At 56.7% G+C, this 12,776-nt stretch overlaps 7 protein-coding genes across 7 annotated transcripts in view; 3 read left to right on the top strand and 4 right to left on the bottom strand.

Moving 5' to 3' along the window:
• Nucleotides 1-2,321, bottom strand: part of VDBG_04922 (conserved hypothetical protein) — a gene marked incomplete at both ends in the record, with an annotated part of 2,932 nt that extends 611 nt beyond the window's left edge. Inside the window, 3 exons of the mRNA XM_003005270.1 lie at nucleotides 72-798; nucleotides 1,037-2,072; nucleotides 2,231-2,321. Coding sequence (XP_003005316.1) covers nucleotides 72-798; nucleotides 1,037-2,072; nucleotides 2,231-2,321 — 1,854 coding nt within the window. The remainder of the gene's footprint in view (nucleotides 1-71; nucleotides 799-1,036; nucleotides 2,073-2,230) is intronic.
• A 1,269-nt stretch (nucleotides 2,322-3,590) lies between these two features.
• Nucleotides 3,591-4,346, top strand: VDBG_04921 (benzodiazepine receptor family protein; the record flags this gene model as incomplete). Its single annotated transcript, XM_003005269.1, has 3 exons — nucleotides 3,591-3,744; nucleotides 3,793-3,886; nucleotides 3,968-4,346. The coding sequence occupies 3 exons, from the start codon at nucleotides 3,591-3,593 to the stop codon at nucleotides 4,344-4,346; spliced, it is 627 nt and encodes a 208-aa protein (XP_003005315.1).
• Nucleotides 4,347-4,698: 352 nt separating this feature from the next.
• On the bottom strand, nucleotides 4,699-5,751 carry VDBG_04920 (amino-acid transporter arg-13; the record flags this gene model as incomplete). The annotated part of the gene is made up of 2 exons (XM_003005268.1): nucleotides 4,699-5,589; nucleotides 5,644-5,751. The coding sequence occupies 2 exons, from the start codon at nucleotides 5,749-5,751 to the stop codon at nucleotides 4,699-4,701; spliced, it is 999 nt and encodes a 332-aa protein (XP_003005314.1).
• A 1,141-nt stretch (nucleotides 5,752-6,892) lies between these two features.
• Nucleotides 6,893-7,018, bottom strand: VDBG_04919 (pre-mRNA-splicing ATP-dependent RNA helicase PRP28; the record flags this gene model as incomplete). Its single annotated transcript, XM_003005267.1, has 1 exon — nucleotides 6,893-7,018. The coding sequence occupies one exon, from the start codon at nucleotides 7,016-7,018 to the stop codon at nucleotides 6,893-6,895; it is 126 nt and encodes a 41-aa protein (XP_003005313.1).
• A 267-nt stretch (nucleotides 7,019-7,285) lies between these two features.
• Nucleotides 7,286-8,939, bottom strand: VDBG_04918 (pre-mRNA-splicing ATP-dependent RNA helicase PRP28; the record flags this gene model as incomplete). Its single annotated transcript, XM_003005266.1, has 2 exons — nucleotides 7,286-8,321; nucleotides 8,443-8,939. 2 exons carry the CDS (start codon nucleotides 8,937-8,939, stop codon nucleotides 7,286-7,288), a joined length of 1,533 nt encoding a protein of 510 aa, XP_003005312.1.
• A 424-nt stretch (nucleotides 8,940-9,363) lies between these two features.
• On the top strand, nucleotides 9,364-9,979 carry VDBG_04917 (conserved hypothetical protein; the record flags this gene model as incomplete). Its single annotated transcript, XM_003005265.1, has 3 exons — nucleotides 9,364-9,755; nucleotides 9,816-9,876; nucleotides 9,932-9,979. The coding sequence occupies 3 exons, from the start codon at nucleotides 9,364-9,366 to the stop codon at nucleotides 9,977-9,979; spliced, it is 501 nt and encodes a 166-aa protein (XP_003005311.1).
• Nucleotides 9,980-12,623: 2,644 nt separating this feature from the next.
• Nucleotides 12,624-12,776, top strand: part of VDBG_04916 (bifunctional purine biosynthesis protein ADE17) — a gene marked incomplete at both ends in the record, with an annotated part of 1,935 nt that continues 1,782 nt past the window's right edge. The window contains one exon of the mRNA XM_003005264.1: nucleotides 12,624-12,764. Coding sequence (XP_003005310.1) covers nucleotides 12,624-12,764 — 141 coding nt within the window. The remainder of the gene's footprint in view (nucleotides 12,765-12,776) is intronic.

Here is a 12,776-nt window from a genome sequence, read left to right as displayed (position 1 = left end):
GATCAGTTCAATCTATGGTCACAAATGTTAGTGGCATGAACCTCCACTGCGGCGAACGAGCCCAGACGTACCTCCTGCTTCAGGCCCTCGAGCCACTCGGGATGCCGCTTCTCGACGTGCTTCTTCCAGAAGTGGTCCTCTTTGAAGAGCTTCTGGCACTCGGGCACCTTGCAACGGAACTTGTGCTCATCCTCTTGCCTCACATACTTGAGAAGCTCCTCGTCCATGGCCTCATCGATGGGCTTGCCGCCAAGCTTGCGCAGGTCGACCGAGTCGGGCTCAAGAATCTGCATGACCTTGTCCTCAAACGTCTTGACCCAGTTGTACGCCCGCAGCAGCTGCTGCTCGGCCTTGCCGCCCGCTCCGCGAAACCGCCTGTCGCCGCCGTCGGCCACCTCGCCATCTTCGTCTGCCTCGCCACGCTTCTTTCCAGGAAACGGCTCGCCGAGCGCGCTGGCCTTGGCCACAGCCTTGGCAGCAGTGCTGAGCGTGGCACGAGGCCGGCGTAGGTGGCCGCCGGGGCACTTGCGGGTGAGCTCGTGGATCGAGTCGCTCTCGAAGACGCAGTAGAAACAAAAGTTGAAGACGCGTCGAAGATACTCAATCATGAGGTCCAGCTGCTTCTTCTTGACGAGTAGTTCCTCGTCGTCGACCTCGTCGTCTTCGTCCACGGCGCCCTCGTCTTCCTCCTCGCCTTCGGCGTCTTCCATCTGCTCGGCATCATGCATGTGCTCAGCGTCGGCCCCATCGGCAATCCGCGCGGCGGCGGCGGCCCTTTGGCTTGGGAGGAACTGCGGGCTGCAAACGGCCCGCGGCTGCGGAGGTCATCGACCCTTTCCTCGATCTTGAGAATGGCATTAAAGTCGGAACCAAAGTCTTCCTCGAACCTGTTTACAAGGCGCTGCACGAGAGCGAGGTCCTTCTCCACGCGCTCAGGCGTGGAAAACAGATCCCACAGCGCCTTCTTCCGAGGGGCTTGGGGCGGGTTGTGCACTCCCACATGGCAGGTGAAATCGCCGCGAGATTCGTCCTTCACAGTCTTGCCATTGATCGCGTCGAGGGCCCTCTCGCCGTGGACACGACAACGGGCGATTTGGGAGCCTCGCCGTCCTCGTCGTCCACGGGGTCCGCTCGGTCGAGTGTTGCTGCGGCCGTCTCGGAGGATGGGTGCAGCATGACCCAGCCGATGCGATGGTATCGCTTGCTGGGGTTGGGGTCCGACAGCGACAGCCATTTAAAGCCGCCTTCCTCTTCTCCCAAGTGCTCCTTGCAGAAAGCCTCGAGGTTTTGGCGGCTGACATGCGGGGCGATCGTCTTGAAGAGCAGCGTCGGCTGGAACAGGTTCTCGTCACGGATATCGGCGCCGTTGGCAGGCACAAGGTCGCCGACGCCCAGAATCTCGTTGGTTGCCATGGCCTCGCCCTCTTCCTTTTCCACTAGGCCGCCTTGGCCGTTGCTATCGTTCTTCGGCAGGCCTTCGAGCGAGAAGTCATCAAAAGTGCCAGACTCGAGATCCTGCTCCCACTGGGTGTAGCCGCCGCGGCGGAATTCGCTGATCTGCTGGCGTAGCGGGTCGCGGACGTCTGGGACGTAGCGCTCGCGGAACCACTGCTCCTTCTTGTGCTCCGAGACGAAGGCTCGGGCCATCTTGGCCTGAAGGTCCTCCTTGTAGCTGTCGTAGGCGGCCTGAATCCTGGCCTTCTCCTTGTCGCGCTCTTCTTGCGCCTCACGAGAGCCGCGCGGCCTCTCGGGCTCGCGTCGCCTGCCGGTACGCTGGCGCTCCTTGTCCTCCTTGATCTTCTCGTTCATACGCCACCATTCGCCAAAGTAGGAGAATCCGACCTGGTAAGGAAGCTTGACAGGGTCCATGAGAGGGTTGACAGTGAGCGATGGCCCTCCGTTGTCTTGGCCGGGCACGTAGCGGTCAATGTTGGCGGGCGGCGACCCGATGCGGCGATCACCGCGGCGGTCGTCCCTGTCGCGGCCGTGGTCATCTCGGCGACCTCGGGGTTCGTACCGGTCGACAGCAGCGGGTGATCTCGAACGACGGCGGTCTCGCGAGCGTTCTGCGCCTTTGAAAACAGTAAGCTTTGTGTCAAGTATGGAAAGGAAGAAAGAGGCGAGTCAGCGGGTACAGGCAGAATCGCGCCTTCAGCGAGCGATCACGGCCTTGGCACCATGGGTAGAGGAGATATGAATGGTGAGAAGTGAAAGCACGCCCCAGGGGAACGGGCGCGGTAGGAGTCGGAGCGCTCCGTCTTCTCCCAATTCCTGTCGCCGGGCGACCGAGCAGGCTCGCGGTAGGATGAATACGAATCCATCTCGGCTTGAGTATCGGTCTAGGTCGGTCGGCTGGTGCGATCCCAGTCCGGGGGCACAGTTGGGGGCGTGTCTTGTATCGCTTCGGTCGGTCGACTGCTCGTCAGGAAATCCCGTCTTCTCGCTTTCTTGTGGTCGGTTTGGTGATGCTGTTTGGCGTCATGTTTGCGGTTAGACAAGTCAATCGCCAAGGTTTGAGGAAGAAAGCGGGAAAGGGGAGGGAAGAGATGGCAAGAGAGAAAAGATGGAAGAGCTCGATCAACGAACTGAAGAATAGGACGAGGGCAGAGAAAAGACGATAGCCAATACAGGCCGATGAAGGCGAAGGGATTGAGGGGGGGGGGGCAGAGAAAAGATTGGGAGGTCATGAGATGATGGGAGGAGGCTGGCCGGGCTGTTGCAAACGTGCAGCGACAGCGACGGCGACAGCTACAGCGTAGGTAGTAGGAGGATTGGAGGACTCGCAAGATAGGAAGATGAAGAGGGGGAGAAAGGGGGGATAACGAACAATCAATTGATGATGGCAATGGCGACGAGGCCTTGTCCCGTGGGTTGGTGGTTGCGAAGACGCGAGACAGCGGCTTGCGAGGCGGAAGGTGAACTCTGGGACGGACCTGAACGGGACCGACCTGGTCTGGAGAGCTGCAGGACGCGCTCGTTCGCTTGCTCGCATGGAGGGGATACGTACCGGCAAAGCGGCGATCCAGGGCCACTCACGGCCCTTTGACTGGAGCCTGGCGCCCCGGGACGGCCTGGCGCCTTAGCAGAACCCACCAATTGCACTATGCGATAATGCTATAAGGGCCCAATGGTGGAAACGATGTTGATCCCAGTAAAAAATACCTGACGCCCAAAATCCGTATTTGGTAGTGCTTTTGCCAGTGACCCCCCAAGTTGACCTGGCGGGATGACAAGGAGGACTTGACAGCATCGTGAACTCTGCACGTCTTGTGAGCCTCGCTGACACACCCTTGCCTGTCCGTTCGACGAAGAATCTTTCCGCTTTCCAATGATCCCCCCTTGCAAATGCCCTGACAAAACATGGGCTCAGATGCCTCTCGGCCTTCGGTGTTTTACGTCATCGCAAGTTCATAGCTTTCCAGTGCCTGAATGCCCCCGCTGGGCGGCACCCTTGACCCGTGATCACACCCTCCCCCCCCCCCAACATCCCCAACACATTTGGTCCTCGAACCACTTCTCCTGCCCACGATCCAACCTTGCTCTCTTCCTCTCCCATACGCTCCCTCTCCTACCGCGTGCAACCATTCAAGATGACCACATTTATTCCTGCTCTCACTTTGCCTCGCCAGGTCTTTGACATCCGGCAACCTCAATCCTCCTACCCATCGCCCTGGGAACTGCCGTCGGCTACACTTCAAGTCGCAAGTTTCCCCTCCAACCCCCGCGCGGCCTTGCGCCACGGCCGTTGGCAACGCGTCTTCGCCAAACTTTAGCTGACCCTCTTGCTCGCAGGCGCCAACACTCTCAAGACCTACGCCAGCATCAAGAACCCTCCCGGAAACCCCCCTCCCTATGTCTTCGGCCCCGTCTGGACTGTCCTTTACGGGTACTACTTTCTCCCTTCAACACTGTCCTTCCCCGGCATGCAAAAATCGCCAGACTGACCCAGGCTGTGCCCTCCTCCTAGGCTGATGGGCTACGCTGCCTACCGCGCCGTCTCCATCGGCCTCGCCCCCGGTGCCACCTCCGCCCAGGCCGACCTCACGCGTCACGGCGCCACCCTCTACTCTATCCAGCTCGCCCTCAACCTCGCCTGGACGCCGCTCTTCTTCGTCTTCCGCCGCCCCGCCGAGGCCACCGCCGATATCATCTCCCTCCTCGGCGTCAACGCCTACCTCGCCTACGTCTGGGGCCAGGTCGACCGCACCGCCGGCCTGCTGCAGCTGCCCTACCTCGGCTGGCTCAGCTTCGCCACCTACCTGTGCGCCGGCGCCGGCTACCTCAACAACTGGGACATCAGCGAGAAGAGCGAGGCGGAGCCCAAGGGAAAGGGCAAGGCGCTGTGAGGCAGTCGCAGTAGCGCATGCCCTGTTGGCACGGCAGAATGTATATGAGAGCGCCCGGTTGACCCATGCATGTTCTTGAAAGAAGACCACAATCTATTCCATTGCCCAAACCAAGTGACGAATGCGAAGAGTCAAAAGGCGTATACTTTAGTCTGTACGGATTCATTTCGGTGTAAACACCCTCTATGCAATGACGAGTAAAAGTGCAGCAGCAACGAATCTTTGCAAACAGAATTCCATCAGAAAACCCCCCTTCCCGAAAACGCCTGCTAATGCCATGAAGAATCGCCGTGCCACATCCTCTGCGCAACCAATCCATCCCTCGTTCTCATTTGTTTCTTCTATGCATCCTCTACTGAATGGGAAAGTGCCTCTTGAGTCCGTCAAACACCATGAAGATAAACGCCGAGCTGGGCGCCGACCGCAGGCACGTCATGCCGCAGCCCCGGTACAGCCCCGCGAGGCCATACTGCCGCCAGAGGAGGGCGCCCTCTTTCCAGAACGTCCGCTCCTTGACCGACTCGCCAATGGCCATGGTCTGCAGCCGCGACTTGATCGTGTCGGCGGGGAAGAAGAGAAAGTTGTACGAGATGCCGGCCGAGGCGCCGGCGACAGCCTGCTGCCACAGCGGCAGCGGCGCCGCCGCCAGCGCGTCCCTCTCGGCCGGCGTCGTCGCCGCTTTTTCGTTGACGGCGCGGAACAGCTTGGTCGCCGTCTCCTTGCTGCCGAACCACGCGGCGCCGCCGCCCGACTCGCGGATGAGGCAGCCCAGCTGCCCGTGCCAGAAGCCGCGCAGGCCGTGGTGCCGGTAGATGTCGCGGATGACGGGCAGCGGCTTGAGCGGCGCGGGGGCGCTGCCGTCGGCGCGCGCCGGCACCTGGATCTTGCACTTGACGAGCTCAATCGGCGTCAGGACGTACGAGGTGAAGAAGCCCGAGAAGGCGCCGGTGAAGTAGAGTGCTGCCAGCGAGAGGGGCTCATCTCTGGTCGCCACGCCCGACAGGAAGATGGCCTCTCGGCCGAGACGCTCGAAGAAGAAGAGGCTGCTCGTCTCCGCCGCCGCGCCCACGAGAGGCGCTGTGATGCCACGGTAGAGACCGAGCAGACCGTCGGCCTTGATAGACTGGCGGAAGCAGTCGATGGGGCCTTTGTAACGGAGGGGCAGGTTGTCGGGTTGGGATTGGAGGCGAACCTTGACCGTGTCGAAGGGGTATTCGATATATTTCCCGATAACGCCGGCAGCCTGTAACATGCGTGTCAGCTTTGGAGCGGTTACTTGGTTCGCGAGTGTTCTTACTGAGCCGTATACAACATCTTCCACGGCTTCTGCCGCGGCTGCGCGGGCAGTCACTGGCACGACGACCTCGTGTTGAGGGACTTCCATGATGCCAGCCGTTGTCTCCATGGCAAGAGAAAGTGTGCTACCAGAGTTCCCGGCTTGAAGCCCCGTGACGAGAGGGTAAGTAAAGCGCGTGCTTCTCCGGGCGCCTAGCGAGGGGGCGGTGAGGAGGTTTCGCTTCGAGAGCGTCGGGAGGGGTCGAATGCACACTCGTCGAACAGGCGACCGGCAACGCCCGATAGCCCAAAGGCCTACTCAGGAAAAAGTCTTTGAAGCCTGTTGTTTATCTCAATCGTTGTTGAGTTGTGAAGCTCGTGGCTTCACGGTTCGTCGAGGGGAGGCGCGGGGCAGAAGCGGTCTGGGAGTTACGCCAGCCAGGTGCGAAGCCGATACCGGGGTGGTTGGCGGCGATGGGACTGATTAGGCTGAGGCGACCTCTCGCGGCGGGAGGGCCAGTGTTATGAAGGGGCGCGAGAGTGGAAAACACCGAGATACCTCAGACCCATTGCTTCATTTGACAGTGGCAGGTTGACAGGAAGGTGGCACGCTGTGTGTCGATTTTTTCCTTTCAGGTGCAGAATTGGGCCGTGACATCAAGCGGCGGCGATAAGATTAGATAAGATGGATCACAGGCGACTCATCAGGCCTGGGCCTCGGGCGCCTTTTTGGCGTTGCGGGGTGGTTTTGGCGGACACCGCCGATACGCCACACCAAACCCATGCTCAAGGCCATCTGATCATCTCGGTACTTCTGATGGCTCGGCCGGAGAGCTTCTCGGATGGTCGGATATCGACGTATCTAGCATCACCGCTACTTCAGACCGAGCAGGGGCCGGAGGTTTAGGGCAAAGGCCCGTCATGGTGGCTGATGGATGCTAAGGAAGTTTTCGTCGTGCTTGTGCATGTGAATAACACCATCACCTGGCCGTTGAAGTGTTTGTCATCGAGTCTGCTACTTGGTTCTGTCAGTCTACCTGTCTCGCGCCCGGTCAAACATATAACTGTCATTTTGGTATACAAGAATTCCTTCTGTGTAAAGTACGTCAAGTATTGGTAAATCGGTCACCCTTACGTATATCGGACAGACCGTAGGAGAGCGACTGTATCAGTACCGAATCAGCGCCACAAAGACAGATAACCGTCGCATTCAAGTTCAAATAAACCAGCAGCGTGGACTGTCATGGTGGGACGTCTGGGTATCAATTCATCTATCTATCCGATGACTTCTTGCTGTACCCCTTCTGGGGCCTTTGCTGGGCAGCCTCATGTCTCCGCAGCTCCTCAGGCACCTTCGAGATGGAGCTCTTCGTGAGGATCTGCTTCATATCGTACATGAGATCCGAATCCTCAGGGCCAAGGAAAGTGATGGCAACACCACTCTTTCCTGCACGACCGTACGGCCGATACGGTGCGATATGACTCAATGTAGTAGCCATGTTGAAATTGACAACAAGCGGAACGTCTGCAAACGTCGATACCCCGACCGCGAGATCCGTTGCACAAGGACATCTGTCTGCCCATTACGCACCAGATGCAGCGCGGCTCTCGCTGGTCCTGCGTCTTGCTGCCGTGGAGGGTAACGGCAGAAGAAACCCATGTGCTTAACGTCTCGTGCCACAGCATCGCAGTTCCGCTTGATGTTGACGAAGACGATGATGGGAGGCGCGAAATCGCCCGAAGAAGAGGATCTGTTGCAGCCGTTTCTTTCGCTTATCCTCCCCGGAGACGAACTCGACGCGCTGTTCGACTGTATCAACGGCTTCGCCGATGTTTCCAATCGTGACAATAGCCGGTCGCCGCAGGTATTTCTTGGCGATTCTCTCGACGACGCTAGGCATGGTGGCCGTGTACATCATTGTCTGTCGGTATCGATCCTTTCCTCCCAGGTAGCGCTTCATGAGCTGCGCGTTCTCTGCCTCATCCGTGTCAGGTTTCTCGTTGGAAACCGGTAGCGCGTCTAGAATCTTGTTCACAGGTTCCTCGAAACCGAGATCGATCATTCGATCAGCCTCATCCATAATAACATAGCAGCACTGTCCCAGAACCAGCAAACGCCGCTCGATACAGTCCACAAGTCGACCAGGTGTGGCGACAATGATCTCTGCTCCGTTGCGAAGGGCAAAGGCTTGCTCTTCCAATGAGTGACCACCAACGATGCTGACGACTCTGAATCCTAGTGGCGTCGCAAACTTGTTTGCTTCAGATTCGATCTGCTGTACAAGCTCTCGGGTGGGTGCTAGGATGAGGCCGTACGGCCCGTCGTTCTTGTTCATTTCGCCCAGAGGGGGCAGGTCAGAGATGTAGACCAGTAGCGGCAGCAAGAATGAAGCTGTTTTTCCGGAACCTGTGACGGCAACACCGATCAAGTCCCTCGCCTGTAGCGCGATTGGAATAGCAGCTCTCTGAATGGGCGTGGGATCGTTGTAACCAACTCGGTGGACGATGTCGAGGAGACGACCAGGCAGACCCGACTCGTCCCAGTTCCGCATCGGGTTCGGAATGGCACCGCCTTTAGTCGCGATACCGAAGTCCTCCTTGAAGATTCTCCAATCACGGGCTGTCATCTCGTTCAGAGCCTTGTCTGTCCATCGCTTTCCGAAGCCAAAGCGTTCTGCTCGCTTCCTAGCCAGATCGCGACTGTTGTACCACTCATCCATAAATTTTTGCGCAAGCTCGGGGCCGTCCTCGCCGTATTGCTCTTCAATCCGCCGGGCGCGGCGCCTGGCAGCCTGCTCGGCCTCTTCCCCGAAGTCGTCACCCCCGCCTATCCCAGACAATGACACGACCTTGCTGGTGGTGACCCCGGCGCAAGCTGATCATCCTTGAGCGTGGTTCTTCGCCTTCATCCCAGTCGAACTTAAACTCGGTCGGCCGCTTGCGCTTCTTCGCCGCAGAAAAGCTAGAGTTGCGGTTCACCTCGGGGCCTAGGTAGCGTTCGCGCAGCTGTTTCTTTTCGAATTCCTCCTCGGTCATCCTAGCATCACCTCCCTTCTTGGACGCGCCCTTTCCATTCTGACCAGACCTCCGGTCTTGTTGTTGTCTTTCGGGCGGTCGGTCTGTATCGTGATCGCGGTGGTTCTCGGCAGGCGCATTTGCCTTCTCGAGCCACTTCTTCTCGGATTCGGCTTTCTTTCGTGCATCCTCTTGCTGCTTGCGCCGCAGATCTTCAGCCTCGTTCTTAGCCTTCTCGGCCGCCTGACGCTCACGCTCCTTCTTCGGAACGAATCGGAGCTTTGGCTTTTCGGGGAGAGGCATGGTGGACGTGGGGTGCTTGAAGGTTCTATTCGAATCGCTTGGGAGATCGGAAAGCCTTGAGATGCACGGGAAGGATTATGCAGAAGTCCAGGCTATTGAGCTTGCCTCCCAAATAGTAGATTTTGACCGAATGACGGTCTAAGTGGTACGTCTGCCAGTCGGAAATCCCGACGTGGAGCGAAACTGAGGACTCGTTACAAACAAACAGAAGTGACGACAGTGTCGAGGCGTGACAGTATGGAGACTGTCACGTCCATGAGCAGGAATGTGGACCCATTTTTTGTATGTACGTACAGGGGTCCTTACAGCTCCAAAATTTGAATCGCGAACCGATCATCACCCGCGAGCTTCCCCCGACTCCAGGAGGGCATCCATCGAGACGCCATTGCCGACCACACGCCTACACACTGCAATCGACGCTACGATGGCGGCATCACAACCGTACGCCCAGCTCGCGAAGGCGCTTCCGGCCCGCCTGCAGCGCTTCATCGCCCGGTATCCGGCGCCCTCGATCCTACCTGCAGGCGCCAACCCCGAGACCTTCAAGACAGGCTACCAGGAAGCCAGTGCAAACCCCTTTTCCCGACAGAAGCACCCGGTGACAGGCGTGTGGCACGAGCCCGTATACTCTCTGCGTCGCCAGGCTGAGCTGGTGAAACTCGCGCGCGAGCATGGCGTTGAGGAACTGCTGCCGCCTACCGTCAAGGGATCAGAGTACCAGCTTGCCCACCGGGTTGAACACGGTCTGAGGGTCAAGGGTACGGGTGTGGGACAGAAGGTTAAGGGCCACCAGCACGAGAGGATGGTCATGCCAAGGTACGTGATGCCCATGGTGGTGATTGTGCTGTTGATGGGGTGGGCTAACACTTTCAATAGAATGGAGAGGAGGAGAAACGCCATGCTAAACATGCCAGACTTGATGAGGCAGTGGAAGAAGGTGAGTTTGTGGCGCGGAGTTGTATATTTGGCGGATTCTAACCCTCATCAAACAGGTCGGAAAGTACAGGTGGAAGAAGTTCCCCAAGTCCGTCAACGGTTGAGCCACGAGACCACCCCAGATCTAAGTATCTGTGTATACAAACTTGTACAATTTGCATCAAGCATGGAAAGGACATTGACTTCATTAATGTCTCTATCACTCGCCATTCCGGTGATTTACGATCTTCGGTGAACAGAACAAATAGCGTTGACCGAACCATCGATCAAGGAGTGTGTTATAGTGTCCGGCATGTTGACTCTTCCCAAAATTGGTGAAGTAGTTGGTGATCTTACAACGTCCCAGAGCCACCGTCTCGTGTTAGAACTTTAAGTGCATCTCAGGAACCGTCATGGACTACTTGTCTATGTTCACGTGTGATGCGCAACCGTGTCTTTCGGGCTTGGCTGAGTGCTCCTATGCAGCCTGCCCCGGCTCAGACTTCGTCCAATTCAACTCCAGTCCAAACTCAGTCACCATGTCTGTAAAGTTCAGGTTGTCTTTCGAGCACCTACTCCTGGAGCGGGAATTTGGCACTCAATGTGAAGGCGGGAAAAACCCCCCAAGTTCTCCGCTGTTGTAGGAGAACATTCACTGGACTTATTCGCAACGTAGGTACTGAAATTCCTACACAGCATCCAGACAACTTGAAGGACCATAGTCTAGCACAACATACCATAAAGAGCATCATCTTTTATAGGTAAGTATTTCCCAGCTGTATTCGCCTTGGATGTCACTTGATAATAAATGGGCTAGAGCATGGCTCATATGTGAGTAAGAGTTGGCGCACTAGCTTGGATTTGCTATTGTACTTTTTAAGCGGCTTGGGGATGGAACTTGGCTGGTCCGTCGAGACGGAACAAGCTTTGAGCAGCCTACGCTAGCACAGCGACTTGACCACTTATTGTGCAGGTGTCATTGCTGTAAACTCACGCCTTGGCATTTCGCAATTCTAACATGCTAGTCATGATCATTAGGAGTCAATCAGTATGATAACATGAAGACTTGACCTTGAGACGGGAGCCATGTGGATTGCACAGATGCGTACCTAAATCGAGCCGCTAGTTTTGCCTCAGGGCTGAGTACCTAGGTCAGGTAAGCTGGAGCTAAAAGCAGCAGTGGCCCTTAATTCGCCCAGGGCGCATGGGGCCAGTCAAACCCATCGGGGTCACTCACATCACAGCACGCTGCTGGACCACAATGAGCCACTCGCCCTCACATCCGGTTGCGACAACATCTAATTATTATGAAATACTCGGTATTTCTCCGTCGCTGCTGGACACAGAGCGAAATCAGCAAGCTCAGTTGATCAAACGCGCCTACCATCGTGCTCTTCTTCGACATCACCCAGACAAGGCAAAATCCGAGTTTGGGGCAAGTGCCGGATCGAACATTGGGATCGGAACATCCACAGCGTCTGAAGTGGCCCAGTTCACGGTTGATCAGATCACAAACGCCTACAAAACACTCTCAAGTCCCAGCTCACGCACAGCGTACGATGTGCTGCTGAAAGCTGCTCGAAACAAAAAGGACCAGCAAGTTTTTCAGACTGGAGTGGAAAACGTCGACCTTGATGATCTAGAGTTTGACGAAGCAAAGGATCTTTGGCACCGCAGCTGCCGGTGTGGGAACGATCGGGGTTTCCTCCTGGGCGAGGGAGATCTCGAGGAGGCTGGAGAAATAGGCGAGCTCTTGGTTGGTTGTCAAGATTGCAGCCTCTGGATGAAGGTGCATTTTGCAGTCATGGACGACTGAATAAGTCGACTGGAGAATTTCATCCCCCCAAGATTCAAGTTTAGCCTCTCATTGCAGTGACAGGCTCTTCGCTTATTATGACCCATAGCCTAAGGCTTGATACCAGCATTTTTTGCTGGTACGATGGGCAATTGAAAGGCTTGTAGGCATTCTCGAGGCATGTGATACATATAATTGCGATATCAACTTGCATCCCGAGTCGAAGCAAAGTCAACGACAGAGGACTCAGACTCAGATGAGACGGGATGGTCAGTAGCATTAGCCGATATCTGGCTTGCCACTATCCCGGGCAAGACAGCACAGATATCTCTTGACAGTGGTGGTTAAGCCAAGGGTCGTCATTTAGCCATTGGTGGATCGCCTGCATGCTTCAATGTATGTTTCGTGCATCGGAAGGTAGTATTTGCTCGCTGAGGTGTAATCTCTACAACCTAACGATGGCGCAAACGACTCGACCGACCAGTACGGCGCTCGAGGTAGTGGCAAGACTTTATGCGGTTCACTGGTAAACATCAGCCTCAATTTGTGGTCACCTGATCGACGTGGTACCCATAATGAAGACTCCCGAGGTATTTTAGGCTCCCTGGCGGTTGCGGCGACGCGGTGCAAGCAGACAAGAAAATTGCGCGTTGAATGCTTCTGACTGGGCTGACATCTCCAATGCGGCAGCGGGGGCGGGGTCAATTTCATTGCTGAACCATCGACACCACCATGACGTTGATAGGTAGGTGGTGGGGTCGAAGGATTGGTTACTTGCGAAGGACCTAAGCTCTCGGCCATTTCTCAACCCAGCGAGAAGTATAACGCTAGTCACTGTGCCCCTCCTTGATCGGCCTCCGGGACACTGCCTGGCATCTTTTTTTCGTGCCAGTCCCCCTCCTCGACTTGCATCATCTCTTCCCTTCGGTATAACCTCACCACAAAGGCACGCTCCTTCTTCAATTCCTGCCATCATGTCGGACCAGAAGATCGCCATCGTCTCCGTCTACGACAAGACCGGTCTGTTGGATCTGGCCAAAGGCCTCAACCAGCAGAATGTTCGCATTCTCGCGTCCGGTGGCACTGCCAAAATGATCCGCGAGTCGGGTTTTCCCGTCGAGTAAGTC

Source organism: Verticillium alfalfae, genomic scaffold, assembly GCF_000150825.1.
Source record: "Verticillium alfalfae VaMs.102 supercont1.5 genomic scaffold, whole genome shotgun sequence".
Lineage (NCBI taxonomy): Eukaryota > Fungi > Ascomycota > Sordariomycetes > Glomerellales > Plectosphaerellaceae > Verticillium > Verticillium alfalfae.
Note: the sequence above shows the minus strand (reverse complement) of the source record. Positions and strands in the feature narration are given on the sequence as shown.